The 23,996-nt window shown below is 38.3% G+C and overlaps 1 protein-coding gene across 1 annotated transcript in view; it reads right to left on the minus strand.

The window, feature by feature from the left end:
- The window catches only part of NBAS (NBAS subunit of NRZ tethering complex), a 351,301-nt gene that overhangs the window by 156,711 nt on the left and 170,594 nt on the right, over nt 1–23,996 (minus strand). The window contains exons 32-35 of the mRNA XM_028099384.2: nt 18,547–18,660; nt 13,513–13,626; nt 11,016–11,173; nt 10,165–10,254 (exon numbers count right to left, since the gene is read on the minus strand). Coding sequence (XP_027955185.2) covers nt 10,165–10,254; nt 11,016–11,173; nt 13,513–13,626; nt 18,547–18,660 — 476 coding nt within the window. The remainder of the gene's footprint in view (nt 1–10,164; nt 10,255–11,015; nt 11,174–13,512; nt 13,627–18,546; nt 18,661–23,996) is intronic.

The raw sequence follows: 23,996 nt of genomic DNA on the forward strand, positions 1-23,996 counted from the left end.
CAACAGACACCATTACTGATCAGGTTCATAAGAACAAGAAAAGCGTCCCATGTCAAGCTTGGCTTAGAGAAACGATTCTTGCTGATCAATTACTATAATGAATTGTAAATCCATTTTGGAGTTGCTTTCTCTGATGTCTGGTAACACATGGGTTAATTTCCAAGAAATCTGTTTGCCCACTATAAACTGAGTTGGTGGTACACATAAATTAGGTAAGGATTACAAAGAGCACTCAAACTAAACTCACCCACTATCCCTTCTCCTCCAACAGATCTTTAGATGATCTAAAGCTCTTCCCTGTACCTAACACTTACAGGAAATTTCACCCTGAACTCAAAATATTAAGAATGCAATCTTTATTATGGGTGATGCCACTTTTAGAAGTATCTGTCAGAAGAAGCAGTAGAAAAATGCCCCATGGAATAAATCACTCACTATAGTCTGATTCTGCTTTAGTTCATCTGCTAATTAACAGGCTAGGTTGCAATTTAGATGTTTTCACCTTTGCAAGTCATGAACCCCTATACAATTCTGATGAAAGCTCTAAGTCCTTTCTCCAGAAAACAGAATGCACATACATGTGCACACACATGAACAAAGTCACAAACAGACATACACATACATATACACCAAATTTGACACACGATATCAGAGGCTTTGGGAACCAAACCCTTCTTGAATCTCCTAGCATTCTTGTACCAAGACTAAGAGGCATTAGGAAAAATAGAGGTATCTGAAGCATATTTTTATTTTCTTTTACCATACCCAATTTTTAAATCACATTTTAATAAATGATTTGCAGTTCTGAATGCATCCACAAAATAAATTTACTAAACACATACTTCTGGCATGCCTACTATGTTTAAGACCCAGTGTTAGGCAACAGAGTTACCATGATGATTAAGATATTGTCCCTGTTCTCAAAGAACTCCTAGTACATCAGGAAAGAAAGGCAAATAGGAAATTTGCTTTATTTCACCAATGAACTGAGAACTTATCAAATTGGACCCCATTCAAATATTCCTCCCCTTATAATAACAGAATTTATCTCCACCATCATATCTACATCTTAACCTTTGTCATTTATTTTATTCACATATTCAACAAATATATTTGACATTAAGTATAACAAGGACAGACACTGTTCTAGATACTGAAAATAGCAGTGAACATTGTTCCTGCCACAACGCCCCCCTACATTCTAAGAAGAGATAAGCAAAAAATAAATAGCATGTCAGAGAAGTTTATCAGATCAATGATAGGATAAGAGCTAGGAAGAAAAATACAGTGATGTAGAACTGTGTATGCAGAAAGCAGGGAAGCTCTCACTGAGGTCACAATTGAGCGGAGACCCGGAAGAAGCAAGGACAAGTCATCTGTATGTATATGCGGGAGAACACTGCAGGAGAACACAGCAAGCACAAGGACCCAGAGGGAGAACTTGATGGGAAAGTTTCAAGAATAGCAAGAAGGCCAGTAGGACTAGAGTAGGCTGAGCAAAGCCAGATTTGGAGGAGAGAGGGCAGGGGCAGGGCAGGAGAGAAGAGATCAAGTCAAACAGCTAGTAGGGAAGACAGATCATGGGTGTTCTTATAGGAGGGAGATCATAAAAATTTAGTCTGTACTCTGAGGAATGTGGCACGATCTGATGTATTTTTAAAGAATCACTCAGGCCGCCTTGTTGAGTACAGACTGTAGCAAGGAAAAGAGCTCAAGCAGGTGGACAAACAGAACACCACCATAACACTCTAGGTGAGACACAATGATAATTTAGACCAGGGCGGTAGCTGTGGTAATAGTAAAATATGGCCCAATTCCAAGTCCACTGGGAAAGTGGAGCCAACAGGATTTCCTGACAGACCGTATGTGTTATGTAGGACAAAGAGAAGAAATGAGGATGACAACAAGCTTTATGACCTAAACAACTAGAAAGATGGAGCTGCCATTTTCTGACATAGGTAGGGCACGGAAGGAACACCACTGTTGGCCCAGGTGGAACGTGGGATGTTAAAATCAGTGGTTTACTTTTAACACACTGAGATGGATGTCTGTAAGAAAGGTAAGTACAAATGTTAGGTTGGCAGCCATTCATACAAGCCTGGAACTCAGAAGATCAGGGCTCAAGCTATAAGCAGGGAATCATCTGTATAAAGTTGATATTTAAAGTCATGATAATGGGTGCAATCATTTGGGAATGAGTATAGGCAGAGAAGAGATTTAAAGACTGAGACCTGGGTATCCACCACTTAAGCTGGGAAAATGAGGAAGGACCAGCAAACACGATGAGCCTAAGCGGCCAATGAAGTATAAAGAAAACAAATAGGTTGTCCTGAAACAAGTATGTATCCAAGGTCACTGGCAGGTCAAATAAGATAAAAACAGATTTGACCCATGAATTTAGCAACAAGAGGTCACTGGTGACCCAGACACAAGCTGTTGTGATACAACAGGGAGGACAGAAAGACTCATGGTGAGTAGGCAAAAGGTAACCGGAGAAAAAGAGGGGGCCACTGCTAGTCTAAAACAAAGGAGTATAGGAAAAGTCCCCCAGAAGAGTACATGTGGCCAAGTGGTCCTATCACAAGGCTTCCTTAAAAGAAAAAGAAACTGTCAAATACCCCAGATTTCACTGAAACTAAGATATGTTATTTTTGGAAAGTTATCTTTGCAAGTGCATTTTAACAGCAAGACTAATTAAAAAGTAAAAACCGTATTCTTTGTTACGAAAAGAGTGAAAGAAATGTAAAGACAACAAAACAAATATATTAGAAATGCATGAGCCCTATGAAGAAAGGGCGGGATAAAAGAAAGAACAAAGCCTGGAATACCAACGGGGGTGCGAAAGCCCTTGTGAGGAACGGAAATCTGCCACAGAGATCCTCCAAGCCAATTAGAACGACAGGACGCACACTCCTGACCATCAAGCTATGGACCGAGCAAACACACTATCCTACAAGCATGCCAATGAGCAGAGCACGGCCTCCTTCAGTCAGAGAGAGGAAACATGACATACTGAGTATTCTGAAGCATGTTAGCGCCGTGTTATCGTCCAGTACTCGGACATCACGGATGACCATAAACTCGGTGTCCCATAGAAAACATTCCTCAGGCAATGTTATCCAAAAAAAAAAAAAAAAAAAAAAACTAACGAAGACCTAGTCTGTTCCCAGTGATGCGCTGGCATCACGAGAGTGAAGAAAGCACAATCAGCACTTACACAAACTTACGGAGGACACACCACAAGAAAACAGGAAATTCTCTATTTCTGGAGCCCATTTCTACCACTTTATCCCAGAGCAATGCTAATATAACTATGCAAAATGTGTACATAAAATGCTCAGTGCGGCTCAGTCTAAAATAGAGGAAAATCGAACACAATCTAAATGTTCAAAAACAAAGTAAAAGATAAATAAATCATTGTATATGCATCAAATGACCACTAACTCACCCTTATAGAAATGGTCTGTATATAATGAGAAAAGCATATACCCACGACAAATAACATTATATGAAAAAAATAAGCTTCAGGTTAATATATGCAGTATGACTCCATTTTGGTTTAAAAAATAAAATAATTCTTCATGATACGGACAATAGTTGCACAGAAAATCTGTTTATACTCAAAAAAAGTCTGGAACATTTTTTATAAACTTAAAAATAAAAATGTTTACCTCTAAGCAGTGGTGTTCATGGTGTAGGCAGAAAGAACTTATCATATTAATGTATTGTTGATTGAACTATTTCATATTTTAAAACAGTAGAAAAACCAAAGTTATCACAAATTTCCATGTACTTCTCAAAAGTTAACAAATGTTAATATTTTATCACAGATGTTTCACATTTCATTTTTTTTTTATTTTCAGGAATAAAATATGCCAAATAATGTCAATTATCTGAACCATGTCTTCTCTTAAAGGGATTGCTAAAATAAAAGCTTATATTAATTTCTGGGGCACCTGGGTGGCTCAGTCGGGTTAAGAGGCTGCCTTTGGCTCAGGTCATGATCCCAGGGTCCTGGGATCGAGTCCCACATCGGGCTCCCCCTGCTCAGCGGGGAGTCTGCTTCTCCCTCTCCCTCTGCCTGCTGCTCCTCCTGATTGTGTTCTCTCTCTCTGTCAAATAAATAAATAAATTTTTTTAAAAAGCCTATATTAATTTCTGTAATTAAAAAAAATTATGAATTCCAGTTAAGATGGAGAAATGAACCCATGTTTCAGTGTGCTCACTCTACTCCAAAATATTGAGGATAAATGATGAAAAGAGCAGAAAGGCACTCAAGTTCAATAGAGTTCAACATTTGGGGGCTCAGAATTCCGGTGCTATCAGTGGTTACCAGGTGCTCCTTTTTAGAGGATTGGGAATCAAAAGGATCCCCTGTAACAAGCTCACACTCACTGCCTGGGACTATATATTTATACAAAACTGCAAATCTAGAGAGAGAGAGAGAGAGAGAACTAAGACAGGGCCCAACTCCTTCACTGGCTCCATGCTTTTATTTCTCATACATCCTCAACATTACAAGAGGGAGTCCCATGTCAAAAGCTACTACAGGACATGGTTCTAGACTGAAGCACCAAGGGTTCAAATTGAGGAAAACCACAAAACTAGAGAATCTTTAGACACAGTCTAGGGAGATAAAAAGTAAACTGAACAGGATGGCTCAACAATGAGCTTGAAAACCAAAATTCTAATACACCTAAAGAAAAGAGACAGTAAAGTGATAATTGTAACAAAATTCATTCCAGATGAAATAGTTTCCTTTAAAATTTCAAAATATTAATTTGTCTTTGTGAATACCAAACATGAGATTTAAAATCCTTCAGAGGGAATAAGCTATCATAAAAAAGAAAACAATAAAACAAAACAAAAATCATCCCACTGAACTAATTTTTATGTATGGTAAGAAATTTTAAATTCATCTTTTCACATGTGGATATTCCTCAAACCTATAGTTATTTCACTTAAAGTGGCTTATTTTTACTTACTTATCAATAAATATAAGAGCTAAAACTCTAAAACGCTTAGAAAAAAGCATAGGAATAAATCTCCGTAACCTTGAGTTAGGCAGCAATTTCTTAGCTACAACACCAAAAGCAGAATAGCAATAAAAGAATATTGATAAGCTGGACTTCAGCAACATTAAAAGGTTTTGCACTTCAAAAGCTATCATTAAGAAATTTTAAAAAGTGAAGTCACACACAGAGAGAAAAATATTTTCAAATCATATACTTGAGAAACGACTTGTATCCAGAATTAAAAAAACAAAACACCACCACAACAAAACTCTTACAGCTCAATAAGCAGCAGCACATAAAAAGATGCTCATTATCATTAGTTATTTGGAAAATGCATACCAGAATGATAATGGGATATCACACACATCCCTGAGAATGGCTTTCACCAAAAAGCCAGGTAATAACAAGCATTCATGAGAATGTGGAGACACAGGAATCTAAATACCTCCTGGCGGGAAAGGAAAATGGTACAGCCCCTTTGGGAAACAATTTGGCCATTTCTTCAAGTGTTAAACACATATATATATGCAATTAGCAGTTCCATTCCTACATACCTACATGAGAAATCAAAGCACATTTCCATACAGAGATGTGTGCACCAATGTTCAAGGCAACATGATTCATGATAGCAAAAAGGAAGAAACAACCCAAATGTCCATAAACTGGTGAATGGAAAAAGAAATGGTTGTCTCGGGATGCCTGGGTGGCTCATTTGGCTAAGCTACTGCCTTCGGCTCAGGTCATGATCCTGGAGTCCCGGGATCAGGTCCCACATCGGGCGCCCTGCTCAGCAGGGAGTCTGCTTCTAACCTCTGACCCTCTCCCCTCTCATGCTCTCTCTTTCTCTCTCTCATTCTCTCTCTCTCTCAATAAAATCTTAAAAAAAAAAAAAAATGGTTGTCTCTGATACTGAAAGACAACTGCCATTTTGCTCACTTCTAGATATTTCTAAATAATCCTTTTATAAATCCAAAATCACTCTATGCTTAGCCCATGCCCCAGTTCTAAATATTAATTAGTCCAGTTGTATAAATCTATATAGCCACTTACAATGTTCATAACAAGTTTTCCCACGGTGAAAATGATTTTTTAATGGGAACCTTATATATATAATCCATTTCCAAATCCAATTAGATTTATCTGGGGGAAAACACCATTGGCTAAGTGATATAACAAATACTAGCTAAACAAACATTAATACACTCTAAATGGTGGAATACTGCTACATCTAAAAAAACATAATAACCAAAATTAATAAGAAAATGGAAGACTGTAATTTTGGTAGTTATTCACAAAATATGCATTCTGTTCTATTTATAAAGTAATATCTTGTCCATGGGGACAATAGCCAATATCTTCAAACTTGTAGGCTCTACTTGAACTAATGCAAATGCTACTGTGGAGCAATTACATCTTTACTTTGCTTGGATATATAAATAAAAATTATTATTTTCACAACTGAGTAATGAAAGTCTTGGGCGTTAAGCAGATTACACATATAGTCAGCTCTCATTTATGGTTATAATTTAATGTGGTTATTATATCTACTGTTAATGTGTAACACACAGCATCTTACAGCTAAGCACTGTATTTTAATCCAATAATAGTAGCTATAATATTCTGAAATGTGCTTCAAGAATCAAAGCCGTAATGTATTCATTGAGGGTTTGGATTTGTACTTCATGAGATCTAGATTTCTTACAACTTGCTGAAAAAGAACAAATAAAGACAAGAAAGCTTTTAAGGAGCTACAAAAAAAAAGGAGAAAGGGGAAAAAAAGAATCATTTAGAAGAATTCCTTTTCCTTGCTAAGTAGAACATGTAAAGGACGACTGGCAGTCTCCTTCATTTACTAAAGAGACTAATGGACTAATATGTGTCCACTTGCAGTGACTGACACAGCATGTCCCACTCCAAAGAAGCCACTAAAGGGTCAGGTTGACACTTTCTAATTCATTGTAGAAGGAGAAAATAGGAAATCCAAAAGTCACAAAGGTTTTTTCCTGGATTTTATAAAGAAGGATGGGGATTCAGAATAAGCTTATGGAGCTGAACTCAGCAGAAACACTTTGCAATTCTATGCTGAACAGAGAAATGATACACCCCTTATACTGGCCAAAACATAAAAGGATCTCAATAGCCACATATATATGAATTAAATGGGAAATTCCTTTTATTTTTATGTTAAAATCTATTTTCTAACTAATTTTTACCATAGACTAATCTTTATGCAGTGGAAGTTTCCAACTGAGCTTTATCAAACATTTCCTAGGCATTCACTATGTGACAACCCACTCTATAGAGAGTACAAAGGTAAACGATATGCTTCCAGTTACCACACAATACCAAAGCACACCACACAAGAGCTGACACAATGATGTGAGAGTACATGGAGGATAAAGAAAGAAGAATAATTAGAGGACTCAAGGAAAACTTTCCAAAGAAAATGATACTTCAGATGGGATCAAGGGGTAAGAAAGACAACCAGAGCACAAGGCAAGAAAACAGCAGTGACTGAAAGAAAACTCTAACTAAATGACACCAAAGGTGAGACAAAGCTAGAGAATGGTGGTGATTTTGGTAGGACTGGAACCCAGTGCATGTTTGGGAGGCATGAAAGGAGATGAGGCTAGAGAGAGCAAGATGAGATGTGGCTGAATCAGTGGAGAAGGACCAGGGGCTCAAAAGACACAAAACTTGGGATAAAGAAGGTGCCATCGAAAGTGAGTCTTCAACTGGACCCTGAAAGACGGTAAAATTGGCCAACTTCCTCCTAATATACCAAACATCTAGGGACTGCTGGCCAATATAAGAACTGCTCTGTATCCCATAGAGAGAACACCACAGAACTTAATATGCTTTCATATCCAGTGAAAAAACACAAACCAAGAGCAATCAGTATGACTACAAGTCAAAACATGCCAAAGACAAAACATGTCCACAATACTCCAGGCCCCTAGAAAATGCTATGGCTTCCATCCAGAGAGAATGCAACAATAACAACAAAGTCTACTGTCTCAGTTGATGGCAAAACACAATGCTCCATTCCGTGTCTGATCTTCCGCAACTGTGATATCCATCTGGTAGCCAGTAGCCTCATGTGGCTATTTAAATTTAACTTAATTAAAATTAGATTTAAAAATGATTCCCTAGGTGCCCTAGCCATATATCAAGTACTCAACAGCACATGTGACTAGCAGCTACCATACTGAACAGTGGGGATATAGAACATCTCCCTCACTGTAGAAAAATCTATTGGTTGGTGCTATCCCAAAGTCATCATTACAGAAGAATAGGAGAAAATTCCTTACGGACAAAAAAGTCACATTACAAACAACTCTGAGATCCTCAGATCACTCAGCACTGAACTAGGGTTACAAGAGTATATTCAATATGTTTGTCAAAGTGAATTTTAATATAAAAGAATGAATTATGGAAATGGCATAGACATACGTATTCCACTATGTGCAAAAACTAAGTATCTCTGCAGTAACTCCATTAACAGATTCCACAACTGAAGCTTTGTGTCAGACTTCCAGAAGTAATGACATAGTACACAACCACAAATGAGTCTGGCAAAATGGATACAGCCAACTAAAAAAGAAAAAAAAAAAAAAGACTAGATGCAACTCACTCATCACAATAGACATCTCCCCATATGAATGACATTTCACATTTTGAAAGTGAAGTTTATCATTTAAAGGAATCCTACGGAAAACCAATCTATAAAGAGGATTACCATCTCTTAACTGACCTAATTAGAATATTTATGTTGTTAGAAATAGTCAGAGAGAGTGAAGTGTCATGGAGAGTGAAATGCCACAGAGCCAACGCTGACCAAAAGAAAGTTTTCAGGGGATATGTACTCCCTCCTTTCTCTCCCAGGATGAACTATCCTGAGACATGGACATACTTAAGTGGTTCAGACAAACTTTATTCACAAGAATCTCAATGAGGTGATGGAAAAGGAGAAAAATCCTATAGAAAATGAGCAAGAGAACTGAACATGTACCTCACAAAAGATGATCTCTCCTGAGCTAATTCCATCTCATAAATAATGAGAAAAATGCAAATCAAGATCATAAATACCACTAAATACTTCACACATAAAATAAAAAAAAAAAAAAAAACTAACAATGCCAAAGTGCTAAATTGGAATAAATGGCAATCCCAAACACTGCTGTTGAAAAATGCAACTGGTAAAACCACTTTGGAAAATCATTTGGGGTTACTGATCGAGGTTGCAACTATGGATATCTGCTAACATCCACTTCCAGAGCCGGGGAAGTAGATGCCAGAGACAAAGTTATGACTTGTTCATGAGGGACCTGTACACAGCTTCAGTTTTAGCCAAAACCGAACAGACACCAATGCCAATCATCATTGGAATGGATCAACTGTAAAATACGCACACTGCAATTAATTTCTCCACACCAGTAACAATAAATAAAACTGCACTACATAGAATAGCGTGGATGAATCTCACAAACGATACGGAGCGTAAGCTATTTCTATTACGTACAAAAACACGTAAAATTAAACTATCATAATGGGTGAGGTGTATTAAAATTCTTTAAAATAAGAACAAAAGCCACAAAGACCTGGTGTCACGACATGGGTGATTTCTGGAAGGAGAAAGAAGGGCTAGAGATTAAACTGGGAGAGGGTGTGTGGGGACTTGTGGAAGGCTGGTCATACACTATTTCTCTGGTGGCTTCATGGATACTGTCTTTGTGATAATTTATTGAGGTGAACACTTTTGTGTACTTTTTTTTTATATGAATGTTGCACTTCACGAGACACACAAAAGAAGCTTAAAAGAAAAACAGTCTCGGGGCGCCTGGGTGGCTCAGTCATTAAGCGTCTGCCTTCGGCTCACGTCATGATCCCGGGGTCCTGAGATCGAGCCCCGCATTGGGTTCCCTGCTCTGCAGGAGGCCTGCCTTTCCCTCTCCCAATCCCCCTGCTTGTGTTCCCTCTCTGTGTCTCTCTCCGTCAAATAAAAAAATAAAATCTTAAAAAAAAAAAAGAAAGAAAGAAAAAAGAAAAATAGTCTCTCCACCCCTGTCCACAGGGCCAGGCGATTCCCATTTCACTCCACTCCTGGCCAGGTTTCAAACTCCCCCCCCGCCCCCCAAGACTAACTCACCTCTTGTTGCACTTTACTAATTAATGGTGAGACACTGATACTCTCCCCTCCTTCCGGATGGATCTGGAAATTCACTTTTTGATAAAGAATCTGGAAAAAGAACATGACATACTATGAAGGAATTGTGTTTTTAAATTCACTGCACTTCACAATGTAGACTGGAAATTTAAAAATTACTCTTTTGAGGAAAAAATTGCTATTTCATAATGAACAGTTTTTTGGGAACAGGCTTACTTCAGGACTTCCTAGACAGCTTCCCAGTTTCAGAACTGGGAACCACTGGTGGAAAAACTGTTATACAACATATTGAATGACAAGGACATGAAAATGAGAATTCCAGAATCTCTTCCTATATTCTTATATCCTGTATTGATCCCTTCCTATATTTTTGCAACAAGAGCATTAATCCACCCTCAGGCAGATCTACCCTGTGAATTTGAGGAAATTCAGCATCTCCTCAACCAAAACTCTTTCCCCTCCCATTTCCAAAGGGCCTCTAAGGGATGGTGTCACCCCTGGTTTTAACTCCTATGGTTTCAAATATATTTTACGTGATCATTTCTTATGTTTTATTCTTGACAACACTAACATTCCCCATTATATTCAATAATTTATTTTTTAATATTAATTCCTGTTTTTCTCATACTTGCCTTGTATCCTTCCTTCCTTACTGTAACAACACTATTTTATATCCTAATACCTTCAAATCCCTTTTCACATAAGTGACAAGCTATTTTTCTTCCATAAATTAAAATTCTATTATTTTAAAAAATGATCACAGATCTCAGATCCACACACCCAACAAAATACATTTCATACAGTTTGAGATTTGCTTTCCTGGGAACACTCACTTCTGTCTGCAGCGAGCTGCTAGCTGCCAAAAGTAGTTCGATGCTGCTCGGAGGGCAGTGTGTCAAAGCAAAAGCCATGAGCTCCCGACGAGTGGCCAAGTCCTGGTAACTTTCTGATTGTCCTAACTGGCTACAAACATCCCAACTCTTAGAATAACCTGCAAAATTGGCAAGCAAAAACAAACCGATTTTCACAAGAAAAGTCTCCAACCTAACATGAGAAATCCAATGGCTTTCTGCTCAGGTCTTATGTTACCAAAGCGCAATCGTGGTCATTAGTGATACATAACATTTTCAGAAGCAGAAATACATAAGGATCTAAAATAGAAAAGAAATATTAGGCTGGTTTATTATGCAGAAAGTTTAGCAATATTCCAAACATGTTTTTCTGATGAACTCTGCTTCATTTTAGAATACCTGACAATAACTACAAATAATCTACTTAGCTTTGACATTGAGTAAAAAGCTGGATATCTGAATTCGGAAGACTTGAGGGTATGGCCCAACACTGCTATTTAGCACTTGTGTGAGCTTGAGAGAGTTCCAAGTGTCACACTTCTTTTACTACTACAAAGGGACAATAATAATGCCTTCCTCATTGAGTTCCTGAAGGATTAAATAACATTTCTATTTAAAAGCACTTTGTAAACTGCAAGGTGTGAGAAAAGAAAAATTATTATAGGCAGCTACACAGAATCATTCACTTTATAGAAGACAGAGATCCAAGGACAGAGCAACGCCTACAGTCTGCCCTGCTCCCAGCAGAGATCTTTGTCCTCCACAATTTTATACTCCAGAGTCTTAAAATTTATTTTTATGTGTAGTTGAAGGAGTTCTAGTGTGAAAGGGTTTTGTTTGTTTTTTCTAAGTACTAAGTTCTAGTTTGAAAGGGTTTGTTTCTTCTAAATACAAAGGCCTTGGTCCAGAATAATTTCTCTAAATATGTAAAGTAAAAATCCAGGCACTACCCTTATGGGAATAAAATTCTTACAAACCTCTCTAAATAATTTTAGAGTAATTCATTGTTTTTTCAAAAACATCATAATTATTCTGAACTTAATGTTACAAAGCCAATATTGGTTAATATTAATATTGGCTTATTAGTTAACATTAACTAACACTAATTAATATTAACATTAATTAGCTAATACTAGTTAATATTAATACTAATTGGTTAATATTAACATAGTATTACAGAATGTAGCTCTTTTATGAAACTGATTTTCTAATGCTGAAGTTATAAAGCATTGCTTTTTTCCCCCCAGAGCTTTAAACATTTTCATAGATGTCCTGACAAAGATTCTCTCCTTGACCAAATATTGGTCAAGCTCCTTTGAAACCTCTTCACAACTAGGCCCACACCTTGGCCCATGCTGGCTGAGCCTGCATAGTCCAGTGTTGGCAATAATCCTACAAAGTCCATTTATAGAGAATCTCCCACCCTTGATAACTGATCACTGTTGATACCTGATTAAATTCCTCCTCCCTCATCCTTGCAATCTGAACACCCAGGCCTGCCTTCAGCAAGAATCCTGTTAAGTCAGGTCAGCGAGAACCCACTAAACTTGATGTCTCATAGAATTTTCCATCCACCAACCCCTCACTATGCTCCTTGGCTTTAAGTCCCCAGCTGTCTTTTCTGTTATTTGGAGTTAAGTCTGATCTCTCTTGCCTATTGCAATAGTTTTAACATCTACTGCAAAAGCCTTGAATAAAGTCTTCCTTACCATTTTTAAGAAATGTCAGAATATTTTTCTTTAACAGTATACATACAAAAAGTGCAAAACTCCTAAATGCACAGCTCTATGAGTTATCATGAGGTGAAGCACTACATTTTAACCGCTCACTATGAAAGCACAGACAGTAGGGAAAAAGACTGCTTGGGCTTTCGTATGTTCAGACACTGCTCCAGAAAGCAGATCGTTTAGTAAAGAGTCTCTGATAAGGCAACATCACTTCCTACCCCACAGGGGAATATGTTCTCTCATATTATGCCGCAAAAAAATCTGATATCCCAGAGACCTGACTTTGAATTTCCAAATAGAAAATTTTAGGATTGCAAACTACTTCCTATTTTCTCAATGTCAGTTTGAAAAGCACTATGCTATCCCTTTAAAAACAATTAAAAACTAGAAATATTAACTACTCACGAATTATAGATACTTCAAAATGTTTAATTTTTATATAATACATGAAAAGCCATTAAAATATTTTACATAAAATTGTTCTTAAAATAATGAGCATATTTTTAATAGGCAATAGAAAGCAACCAAAATCTCAGCTAAAATCTAACCCCTAAGCCTATTAAAATACTTCTATTAGTATATAAGCACATGGTGTACATACTGATCAGGGCTCATAAAATGTTTCTCATGTCTTTTGAAAAAAATGTGGCTGGCTTCCCAAACAGGCCAATTGATTTGAGAACAGATATTTTCCATTATTCATCATGTGAAAAGGACCTGAGCCAAGTGTTAAGTATATTTGTCTATTTCACCTGTGGCCATCAGCTCCTGACAATGCACACTGGCTGCTTTGTAGTCATGGAAACGAAGTGCTTGCTCTACTAGAAGGATCAGAACCTGTCCACGCCTTTCTTCTGGGTCTTCACCTGTAAACACATGCAAATGACTTAATGATTATGGTAGCATCAACTGATAAAAGAGCTCATTTAACATTGTGTTTCAAATTAATTAAAAAATAAAAGGCAGAGATTAGACTGATTTTTTAAAAAGATTATAGGACAAATGTCACAGCAACTTTGACCTTCCAATCTATTTATTAATCCTGGAATTAGCTTTCAGTCTCCTAAGAAATCAATGACTAGTATCAGCCCCAGACCAACCATTCCAACCTAAGTGGGTAGAGAAAAAGTTTTCCTCCCAACGAGAACTTTAAACTTTTTGCTATTTCTTTTATATTTTGCCCTTTGAATGTTGTTTCTAATTATAATTAATAAATGACAAATACAAGGGGGGGAGACTTAAACACACAGTAAACTGGATAGAATTTTATAGTTTCTCCAACAGTACTACCTTTTATTTATCATAGTAAGCATCTAGACTCTAAGAACACATACCAAAATTCAGTTTATGTTAACACAAAGATCTTAATTTTCTCAGGAAGATTCTTGGAAGTCAACTTAGATGTTATGTCCTTCTCTGACATCTCTACACAAGATTTCTTCACAAGAAACACATTTTTTAGGTGCCCCTCCTACATGTTCCTTCACTTTTCATTCTGTGAATACCAATTTAAGATTATCAACTTAAAAATCTACATCTTCTATCAGAATTTAAGCTCTCTGAAGACAGGGATTCTTTCCTTGTTAAACTCTCAGTACCTGGCACCAAGTCATACACATAACTGGAGCTCAAAAAAATATATCCTCAATGAAATGAGTAGAGATTCTATCCAGAATGTAATTTTCAATTATAAGACAAATAATTCAAAGTTACAACATAAACACAATATGCATACTTAGACTAAAAAAAAAAGTAAAATATTTTATATTTCAATGAGGTAATGAAACCTCATTATTTTCAATATTTCCAAAAAGAAAAAAAAAAGAAATTACCCAATGGTCCCTGCATTTTTAGGCTACAATGTGATTTGGAAGAAAAAAATAAACATATCACAGAAGGGTCTGAATCAAAGTTTTAAAATATGTCACCATTAATCTCCATCCTGTGCTGCATAGGTTTAAATAAAATCCACAAACTGGCCTAAGCCAATCAAAAAAAAAGAAAAAAAAGATAAAACACTACGATTCATAATATTATTTTAGAATAACACCCATATTCTGTAACACTCACATATAACACTGGAAATAGAATATGTAAAAAGTTTCTCAATAATAAATGCACATATCACACTTAAAACCTATTTCCTGGATAATACTCTTGAAATTTCTGCATTTATTCAGAATACCTAAATCAAAAATGAAAAGGGCCACAGGTGATTCTTTTTTTCATGAGACAACTTGAATAGGTTGCAAAGATATTTTGCAGGTATAATTAAATCCCCTAATTAGCTGACTTTAAGTAACGGGTCCAGTGATTACCATCATCCAACAACCAAAAAAGAAAAGGTGGAAACAAAGACTAAGAGTAAAGGATTCAAAGGGAGAAACTTCTTAACTGAAATCTTCAGTAAATTAACTTCTTTATTCCTATCGCCTCACATGACGCCTCACATAAGAGTCATATCTCTGCTATAAAGGACACAGGAAGAAGTAACTTAAATAAGTATAAAAGCATAAAATGAGAATTATTGTTGTTAATGTAAACTTTTATATGAAGATGGGTTAAACAGTCACCTTGGACTCCAAAGTTCAAATATTGAACTACTTTTCATTCTAGAAAGTTCCAATCTGAACAAGTGGGTAAAGGGGGAAACAACCAAAAACAGCCTAAAAGAATGACCTAGAAAAATATTACAGATGAAACAAAACAAAACAAATTCTTAACTGTCAAGAGTACAGCCTGGCAAGACATCTATTAAAGAAAATGATTCAGATACTTAGTCTGTAAAGGAGAAGATTAATGGTGGCATAACAAGGCTTTGAGTATATGAAATGTAATTTAAGCTATGTCCATAAATTCTCTGACACTCCTTTCTAAAGCTCATTGCCCTTCCCCTTAATGGGAGCTGGTTAGTGATTTACTTTTAACAGAATATGGTGGACATGATGATGTGTGACTTCCAAGACTAGATCATAAAGGACATTACAGCTTCCTCCTCACTCTCTCCTGGATCAACTGCTTTAGGGCAACTAGGTATCATGTTGACAGAACATTTAAGAACCCCTATGGAGAGGTCCATGTGGCAAGGAACTGAGGCCTCTTATCATCAGCCAGGAAGACACTGAGGTCTCCTCCAACTGCCCAATGAGTAAGCCAGCTCAGAAGCAAATCATCCAGGCCCAGTCAAGCCGTCAGGTCGAGCTCATATATACTTCCCTTAAACTCGGGAGGGCCCGTGTGACTGCCTCATTACACGATGACAATGAAACTGCCCAAATTCCAAGGCCTAGATTAGAAAACCCCGTAAAGCTTCTGCTGGTTCCTCTCAGAACACAGACTCTGGGAGCCTTCAGCCACCATGTAAGAATCGCGGTACTCTGCAACCACCGTATGAAAAGACCACAAGGAGAAACCATACAAAGAAGAGATTCAGCCCTGGCTATTCTATCCCCCAGCTATTTGAGTCTTTCCAGACCAGGTGCCAGATATGTAAGTAAAGCAACCTTTGAGATGAGCCAATCCCTCCCTAGACATTATCTGGGTGCAATTGCATAGAAGATTCTGAACTGCCTGGCTGAGCCCAGTCAACCTCCAAGAACTGAGAGAGACAAAAATTAAATGATTTTGTTTTAAAGTCACTAAAGCTTCGGAGTGGTTTATAAAGCAGCAGTAGACAACCAGAACACCCTAAAAGCCTCAGATAAATGTCACCAGCCTTGCGATCCCCTTCTTAATTACCCTCCTTGCCAGGCAAAAATATTAGCATTTAATATATATATATTAGCATTTATTATATTATATATAATATATATATTAGCATTTATATTATATATATTATATATATGCTATATATTATATATAGCATATTATTAGCATAATATATATTAGCATTTATTATATTATATATATTATATATTATATTATTATATTATATATATTATAAAATATTAGCATTGCCTTTCTTCCAAGCTCTATAGTATCTGTATGCAGAATACAGGTACACATCCTGTCCTGTGCTACAGCATAATTATCTGCTTCCTCAGCCCTCTAAGATTCTGAATTCCCAAAAGGAAGACGTTGTGTGTACCAGATCCTTGTATCCCAAGTACCCAGCACAGTGATACTCCCTCACCTGTCTCTGCTTTATTTCTTCATCTGTAAAATGCAGCTAACAAGAGCCTCTTGTACATCATGAAAGAGCTAATATGTAAAAAGAGTAGAGAAGGGGACTGAAAGGTTGTTAAACCCATTAAAAATTCCTACAATTTACCAAGATCACGGGTATTCCTGTTTCCATGTCAACATAACAGAGGGCAAAAATGGAAACTGGTCTTCGTAGGTACATAAAAAATGCTGACAGCATCCCTGAGCTGCTTCACTAGTTTCTGCGAAATTTCATTATGAAAGTCTTCCCTGATGATCAGAGCGCTTCAAAGTTTATAAGGTGCTTTTATAGGCATTAACTCATTCGGGGGTCTTGTAAACATGGAGGGTGAAACCAGGGAGTGTCATTCCCATCTTCCAGAGACAGAAACTGGAGCTAAAGTCGCTTTGCAAGTGTATGGGACAGTCAGGACTGAAGCAGCCTTCTGACCTACATTCAATCTCTCCCCCGTCATCCAAGATGCCTTAGGATGGGTGATAGGTTCCAAAGCTGCAACAGACCCACAGGTAAAGATGATAATGCTCTGCTTTTGGACAACTGACAAAGGAGAATGTACTGAAACTATAGACCTTCAGAATGACTCATCTATATTGAGATTTAAAAACATTAGTTAATGTATGTCCCCTAATACACTAAATATATATGTTTTTTAAAGTTCAAAACGTAAACAGAAATCCTGTTTACTTTTGAGTCTATAATATGTGGTTTGAACAAGTCTAACTTCAAACCACAGCTTATAAAATATTTGGCCAACAACTTTTTTTTTTAAAGGTTTTATTTATTTGAGACAGACAGAGAGAGAGAGAGAGAGAGAGAGAGAGAGAAGCACAAGCAGGGGGGGTCAGAGGGAGAGGGAGAAGCAGACTCCCCACTGAGCAGGGAGCCCGTTGCAGGACTCGCTCCCAGGACCCTGGGATCATGACCTGAGCCAAAGGCAGACGATTAACCAACTAAGCCACCCAGGCACCCCTGGCCATCAACTGTTCTTGTAGAGATAAGTGTTAAGTCAAAAATACAAAAGAAAATTATTAAGAGACTCTGGTAAGCAGAACAGTGCGGTTAAAGAAGCATGAAAAGGTAGAGTCAGAAAGACTTTCCTTGGAAGCCAGGGTCTGCTATTTAACCCTGCTGAGCAAGATACTGGACTTCTCTGATCCTCAATTTCCCTTGTAAAATGAGAAAAATACCATCATCATTACCATGTAATAGAAGATGAAGCACGATCACGTGTGTGAAAACCACACCAAATAGCAAATGCACAAATTCTTCTAAGAAATTGCTTGAATTCAAAAATATCATATCAGATTTGGACACTGAAGGTGAACGGTAGGGCTGACTTTTCTTAAGCTCTCTGGTTACACACACTCATCCCAGCTTCTACTCCTGACCTCATAGTCACCTACTAGCACCCTGAATGAGCCTGTCCTTGTTTAAAGGACAGATGGACCAACAGCTCAGTATGGGGACACATTTCTCTAACATGCCGATCTTTGCAGAAAAGAGAAATCCTTGCTCAAGAGCAGCATTCTGACACCTGCAAGCACATATTCTGACGTTTGCCCAGGATGATGTCAAGAATGACATGGAAACCTTACTCTGCAATTCAGCATTCAAAACTTACCTGCTATTCTCAGCAACTCGGCAAGGCCCAGAAGCTTGGCGGACTGTTTGTAGCATGTGGGGGACTGGCAGATACACTCCTTGATGAGGCTGATCCTATCAGAGCACAGTCGCACTGTGAAAGAAAGACGAAAGACTTGTAACCAGGGACATCACCCAAGAGTGTCATGATGGTGTAAGCAAACACAATGAAAACTCTTAGCCTCCAGATCAAAAAGAATTTAGAAAGACACAATTATTTTTAAAAAATTAAAATTATTGTTGCTTCTGAATACTGTACAGCTAGGATCCTTTGTTACCAACGTCCTCAAACAGCAAATGCACTGGCATTCTGAAGCTAAGAAAAAGTGTCACCTTTTCAAATGCCACGTAAGGCCTTAGGGAAAATTTTAAAGAACTCAGTATTTGTCTTTGAAAACTTCACATACTTCCTATTACACCAGAGCCCCCAATCATTTTACCCCCTACCCCAAAACCCATTCCATGTTCCAAACATGCATTTTCCACCTCTACCTCAACACCCCAATTTAAAGGGTAGGAATCTTCAAACTGCTCACTGTTCCAATTGATTACCCTTTCTCCAAACAGGTCCAATCTTCTCACTTAGGCCAGATATTAGGAAAATAAAACATGTCCGATCACACCAATTCACATTATGAGGTAAATTAAGGACACTTAAAGGGAGAAAAAACTTCAGTAAAGATTATTCTATATATGCTAGGAAGAAATGGTTATTTATTTAAGGGAGAGGGGTCAAGATGTAAGAAGCATGGCACTACCTGGATGGCAGGGGCCCCATAAATACAACAGTAGCGACTATAACGAGAGGAGCCGACATTACATGAATGGCCTATGTCCCAGGCACTGCTGCAGGGGATTTACATATATTAACCCTACAAGGCAGAACTTGACAAGGCAGGTGCTATCATCTTCAGAAAAAGCAGTAGGGAGAGGTCATTGAAAAAGTGATGGAACCAGAACTCAACCCAGCCCCTTAAATGTTTTTCAAGCCTTCATTCATTTATCCATTGCCAAATCCATGGCTATCTCCCACACATTCTGTGTTCTCCCCAGAACCTTTTATAGGTGGCAGAGGGCCCAGGGATTGGGGAGGTAAAGGAAGAGAGGTGGTGGTTTTTCTTTGGAATGGGCTCTTTTTTTTTTTTTTAAAGATTTTATTTATTTTTATATGACACAGAGACAGAGATAGTGAGAGAGAGAGCATAAGCAGGGGGAGCGGCAGGCAGGCAGAGGGGGAGGGAGAAGCAGGCTTCCTGCCGAGCAGGGAGCCCGACGCGGGGCTCGGTCCCAGGACCCCGGGACCACGACCTGAGCCGAAGGCAGACGCTTAACAACTGAGCCACCCAGGCGCCCTAGAATGGGCTCTTTTAAGTTTTCATTATGATTTAATTTCAAACTTACAGAATGGTTGCCAGACGGTACAAAGAACTCTTTGCCAAGAATAACCAATCATTAATAATTTGCTCCATTTATACTTGCACATGTGCCATCATACATGGGAGCCCCCCCCACACAAGTCCACGTGCACACACAACCCACACACACACACAAGTCCACGTGCACACACAACCCCCACACACAAGTCCACGTGCACACACAACCCACACACACACGTCCACGTGCACATACAACCCACACACACAAAGTCCACGTGCACACACAACCCCCCCACACACACAAGTCCACGTGCACACACAACCCCCACACACACAAGTCCACGTGCACACACAACCCCCCACACACAAGTCCACGTGCACACACAACCCCCCAAGTCCACGTGCACACACAACCCCCCACACACACAAGTCCACGTGCACACACAACCCACACACACACACACAAGTCCACGTGCACACACAACCCACACACACAGTCCACGTGCACGCACAACCCCCACACACACACAAGTCCACGTGCACGCACAACCCACACACACACACAAGTCCACGTGCACACACAACCCACACACACAGTCCACGTGCACGCACAACCCCCCCCACACAAGTCCACGTGCACACACAACCCACACACACACAAGTCCACGTGCACATACAACCCACACACACACAAGTCCACGTGCACACACAAACACATGTCTGTTTTTCTGAACTATTCGAGACTAAGTTGCATATACCCTGTCCTTTGCTCCTAAACGCTTCAGTGTGCATTGGGTTACTCTGAGATGGCTACTTATACATCTGCCAGTACAGTCATCTTTTGAGGCTTTACTATAAAACGTAAAGTACATGCAGACTTCAATTACTTAGTTTACCATCATGACAGCCAACATCGACATTTGAGTCTAACTTTGGTACACTGTGTTATTGTTCCCAGCATTCACTGCACTTATTCATACCCCAAATACCCACCCGACTAACACTGGGCTCAGCAGGGTGATTTCCTGGGCAATGAAATGTGAGTGGAAGTGACACGTGCCACCTCTGAGCCAATGTTTCGTAAGAGTCACCATGGGATCCCATTACTGACCTTCACGCCTCCCGAGAGAATGCCATCCCATGAGGTGCTGCAGAAATGCCTGGGAGCGAGAGAGCAACTTGCTATCACGTGTCACTGAGGCTTTTGAGATTCCTACAAAGCACAGCCTAGCAAAAATTAACTGATATAGAATACTTCAAACTTTTCCCAATCAAAAAAATGGGTTTTTTTCATTCAATATCTGCTGTTTTACGGGGCTTTCTCCTTGAGTGTATTTTAAGAAAATGTGTATTACTACTTCAATATTCCAGATTCAATTACTATGAGAAAGGTACTTTCTACATGTTTCTAATTGGATTTTCAAAACAACACCCATCATAGACCCCATCGTTACCCCACATATATGTAAAAACCTGAGGTTTTCACAGAGGCTTTTATAGCTGTATTTGATGAATGCTGGTGCTCTCAGAGAAACTCTAGTTTTAATAATTCTAGTAAGTGGATTTCCTTACTGTCACCATTCTTTTTCTAGCTCCATAAAATCAAAGTAGAAAACTGAAACCATACATAGCAATGGATCCTCATTTTCTCTGAAGTTCCAAGTTTGGTTCTTTGTCTGATTCTTGCCCCTAAGCAAGCCGTAACTACTAATATTTCAAGTACATTAAGTAAATTTGGAGAGTGGGACTCTAACAGAGTGCAGTTGCCATGTTCAAATGTCTTTTTACTTTATTTATTTATCTATGTTTTGAGCCTCTGGACAATCATTATACCAATTCTCTTTTACTGCTTACAGCAGGACATGCTAAATTATATTTCAAAATGTGATTTCTCAGTTAGGTAAATTCAAGCCTTAGATATTATTATATTTCTATGAAGGAAAGGAGTCTTCGACACCTAAAATTCCTTTTCAAATGGAACTAATAATATGGATATGCATGTATGCATCTTTTAACAATTGGAGATCTCTTATTTTCCTGTGGCTCTCACAAGTATATATCCAGTGTTTAAAAAAAAATCTGAAACAAATAATACATTATATGTTAAAAAAAAAAAAGATAGTAGGAAGGGAAAAACGAAGCGGGGGGAATCGGAGGGGGAGATGAACCATGAGAGACTATGGACTCTAGAGAAACAAACTGAGGGTTCTAGAGGGGAGGGGCAGGGGATGAGTTAGACTGGTGATGGGTATTAAGGAGGGCACGTATTGAATGGAGCACTGGGTGTTATACGAAAACAATGAATCAAGGAACACTACATCAAAAACTAATGATGTAATGTATGGTGATTAACATAATAAAATTAAATTTAAAAAATAAATTTTAAAAAAACTATAATGCACACAGACACACACACGTAAACGCATAAAGAAGCATGTGCTGATCAGCTACACACATGCCAAACACTCTCATCACCACCTTATATGAGACACAGACAGTGAATCATGCCCAGTAAACCACAGATGCAAAATATTAATTTCGGTCATTCGTGAACAGCATAAAAGGCACACAACAACATAGGCAGTTACTTGTGACACTGAAGCACAAATCTGAATTGTACAGGTGAAGAAGGTGACAATATGCAGCAGTCACTTAGCTCATGAGTGAGAACACCCAAGTTTCCTTCTCGAATCTTTTACTTTCACGTTGCTTCATCAGTAGAGAATGGTGTACCGTTTACAAATGTAGGTTTGAATTCTAGGTCCACCTCTGTGTGACCTTAAGCAAGCTATTTAACCCCCTGAACTTTGATTTCATCATCTGGAAATTGGAAACAATAATAGTTACTGCTTCATAAGGTATTTTTGAGAATGCATGAATACCTATAAATATACTGAGAACATAAAAATCACTCAGTAAATGTTAGTTATTACTATTACTATGGCTACTGACCTATTCACAGAAATGCTTATGAAGTACAGCAGCCTCTCATGTAAAAATTCTCAATGTTTCAAATTTAACTTTCAGGTCCTTCTAGAGAATCTTTTATGATTACCTCCATCTGAGGAAGGTGAAGCTCAAAAACATGAAGATGCCACAGGGCACACAGCTCAAAGTGGCTGAATCAGAATTTAAACTCATACATGACACTAGTGTGACTCTGTCTTGTCATCAGGGTCAGTCCTTCCAAGTCAGGAAGTGCACCTTATTCCTTTTATCATTTCGGTTTCTGGAACAGGGTAAGAAGCTAACTCAGTGGTTTTTGAATGGAAGGAAAGCAGAGTGGAAAGAGGGGAATGAAGAGAGGAAGAATGAGAAAGCAGGTAAGAGACTCTAACTCCACCACCAGGCAGAAACTAGAAGCTCCATGAGAAGTAACAAAAATGACAGTAGATGACTAGAGCTCTTGCAAAGTCCCAAGCACTGTGCACACATGGCCTTAACCTTTCTAAGCAATTATAGACAGTGCTTCTTAGTATGCCCATTTTGTAGATGAGAAAACTTAAAGAGAAAGCAAGGTCAGATACTTGTCCAGTTACTCAGCAGTAAGTGGCTCCAGGCTGGCTTTACCTGCAATGCTGGGGGGCTGAAAAACTGATTTACCCTATTACAGAAAGAACATGGGGGACAACTGAAACACCCTGAATCTGCTCATGTGAATAGCAAGAATAATTTATTTACACAAAACACAAACATCCAAATTATGGGGAAAGCACACAAATGCACACACACACACAAACACCTCTTAGGAGACTCAAACATAAGGAATCATTTTTGCATAATTCTGTTCTTGTTTTCTATTAACTCCTTAATAGAAGTTAATAGCTAGTGGCTACTAGCTAGCCTTTCCTTGGTGACTAGTAGCAACTCCTGAAGTGTAAGCAAAGGAGGCTTTAAAACAAAGCAAAGTGACAAAATGAACAATGTATGCTATAAAAATACCTGGACTATAAATGTTTAAATATCCAGTTACTTTGTCCAGTATTCCCGATGAATACAAAAGCAGCTTACACCTAAATTGTACCTGCGGCATAAACACAATAAACAGGATACA

The sequence above is a fragment of the Eumetopias jubatus genome, unplaced genomic scaffold (assembly GCF_037043125.1).
Source record: "Eumetopias jubatus isolate StellerSeaLion01/CBP00866 unplaced genomic scaffold, mEumJub1_p1.0 scaffold_9, whole genome shotgun sequence".
NCBI classification, from domain to species: Eukaryota; Metazoa; Chordata; class Mammalia; order Carnivora; family Otariidae; genus Eumetopias; species Eumetopias jubatus.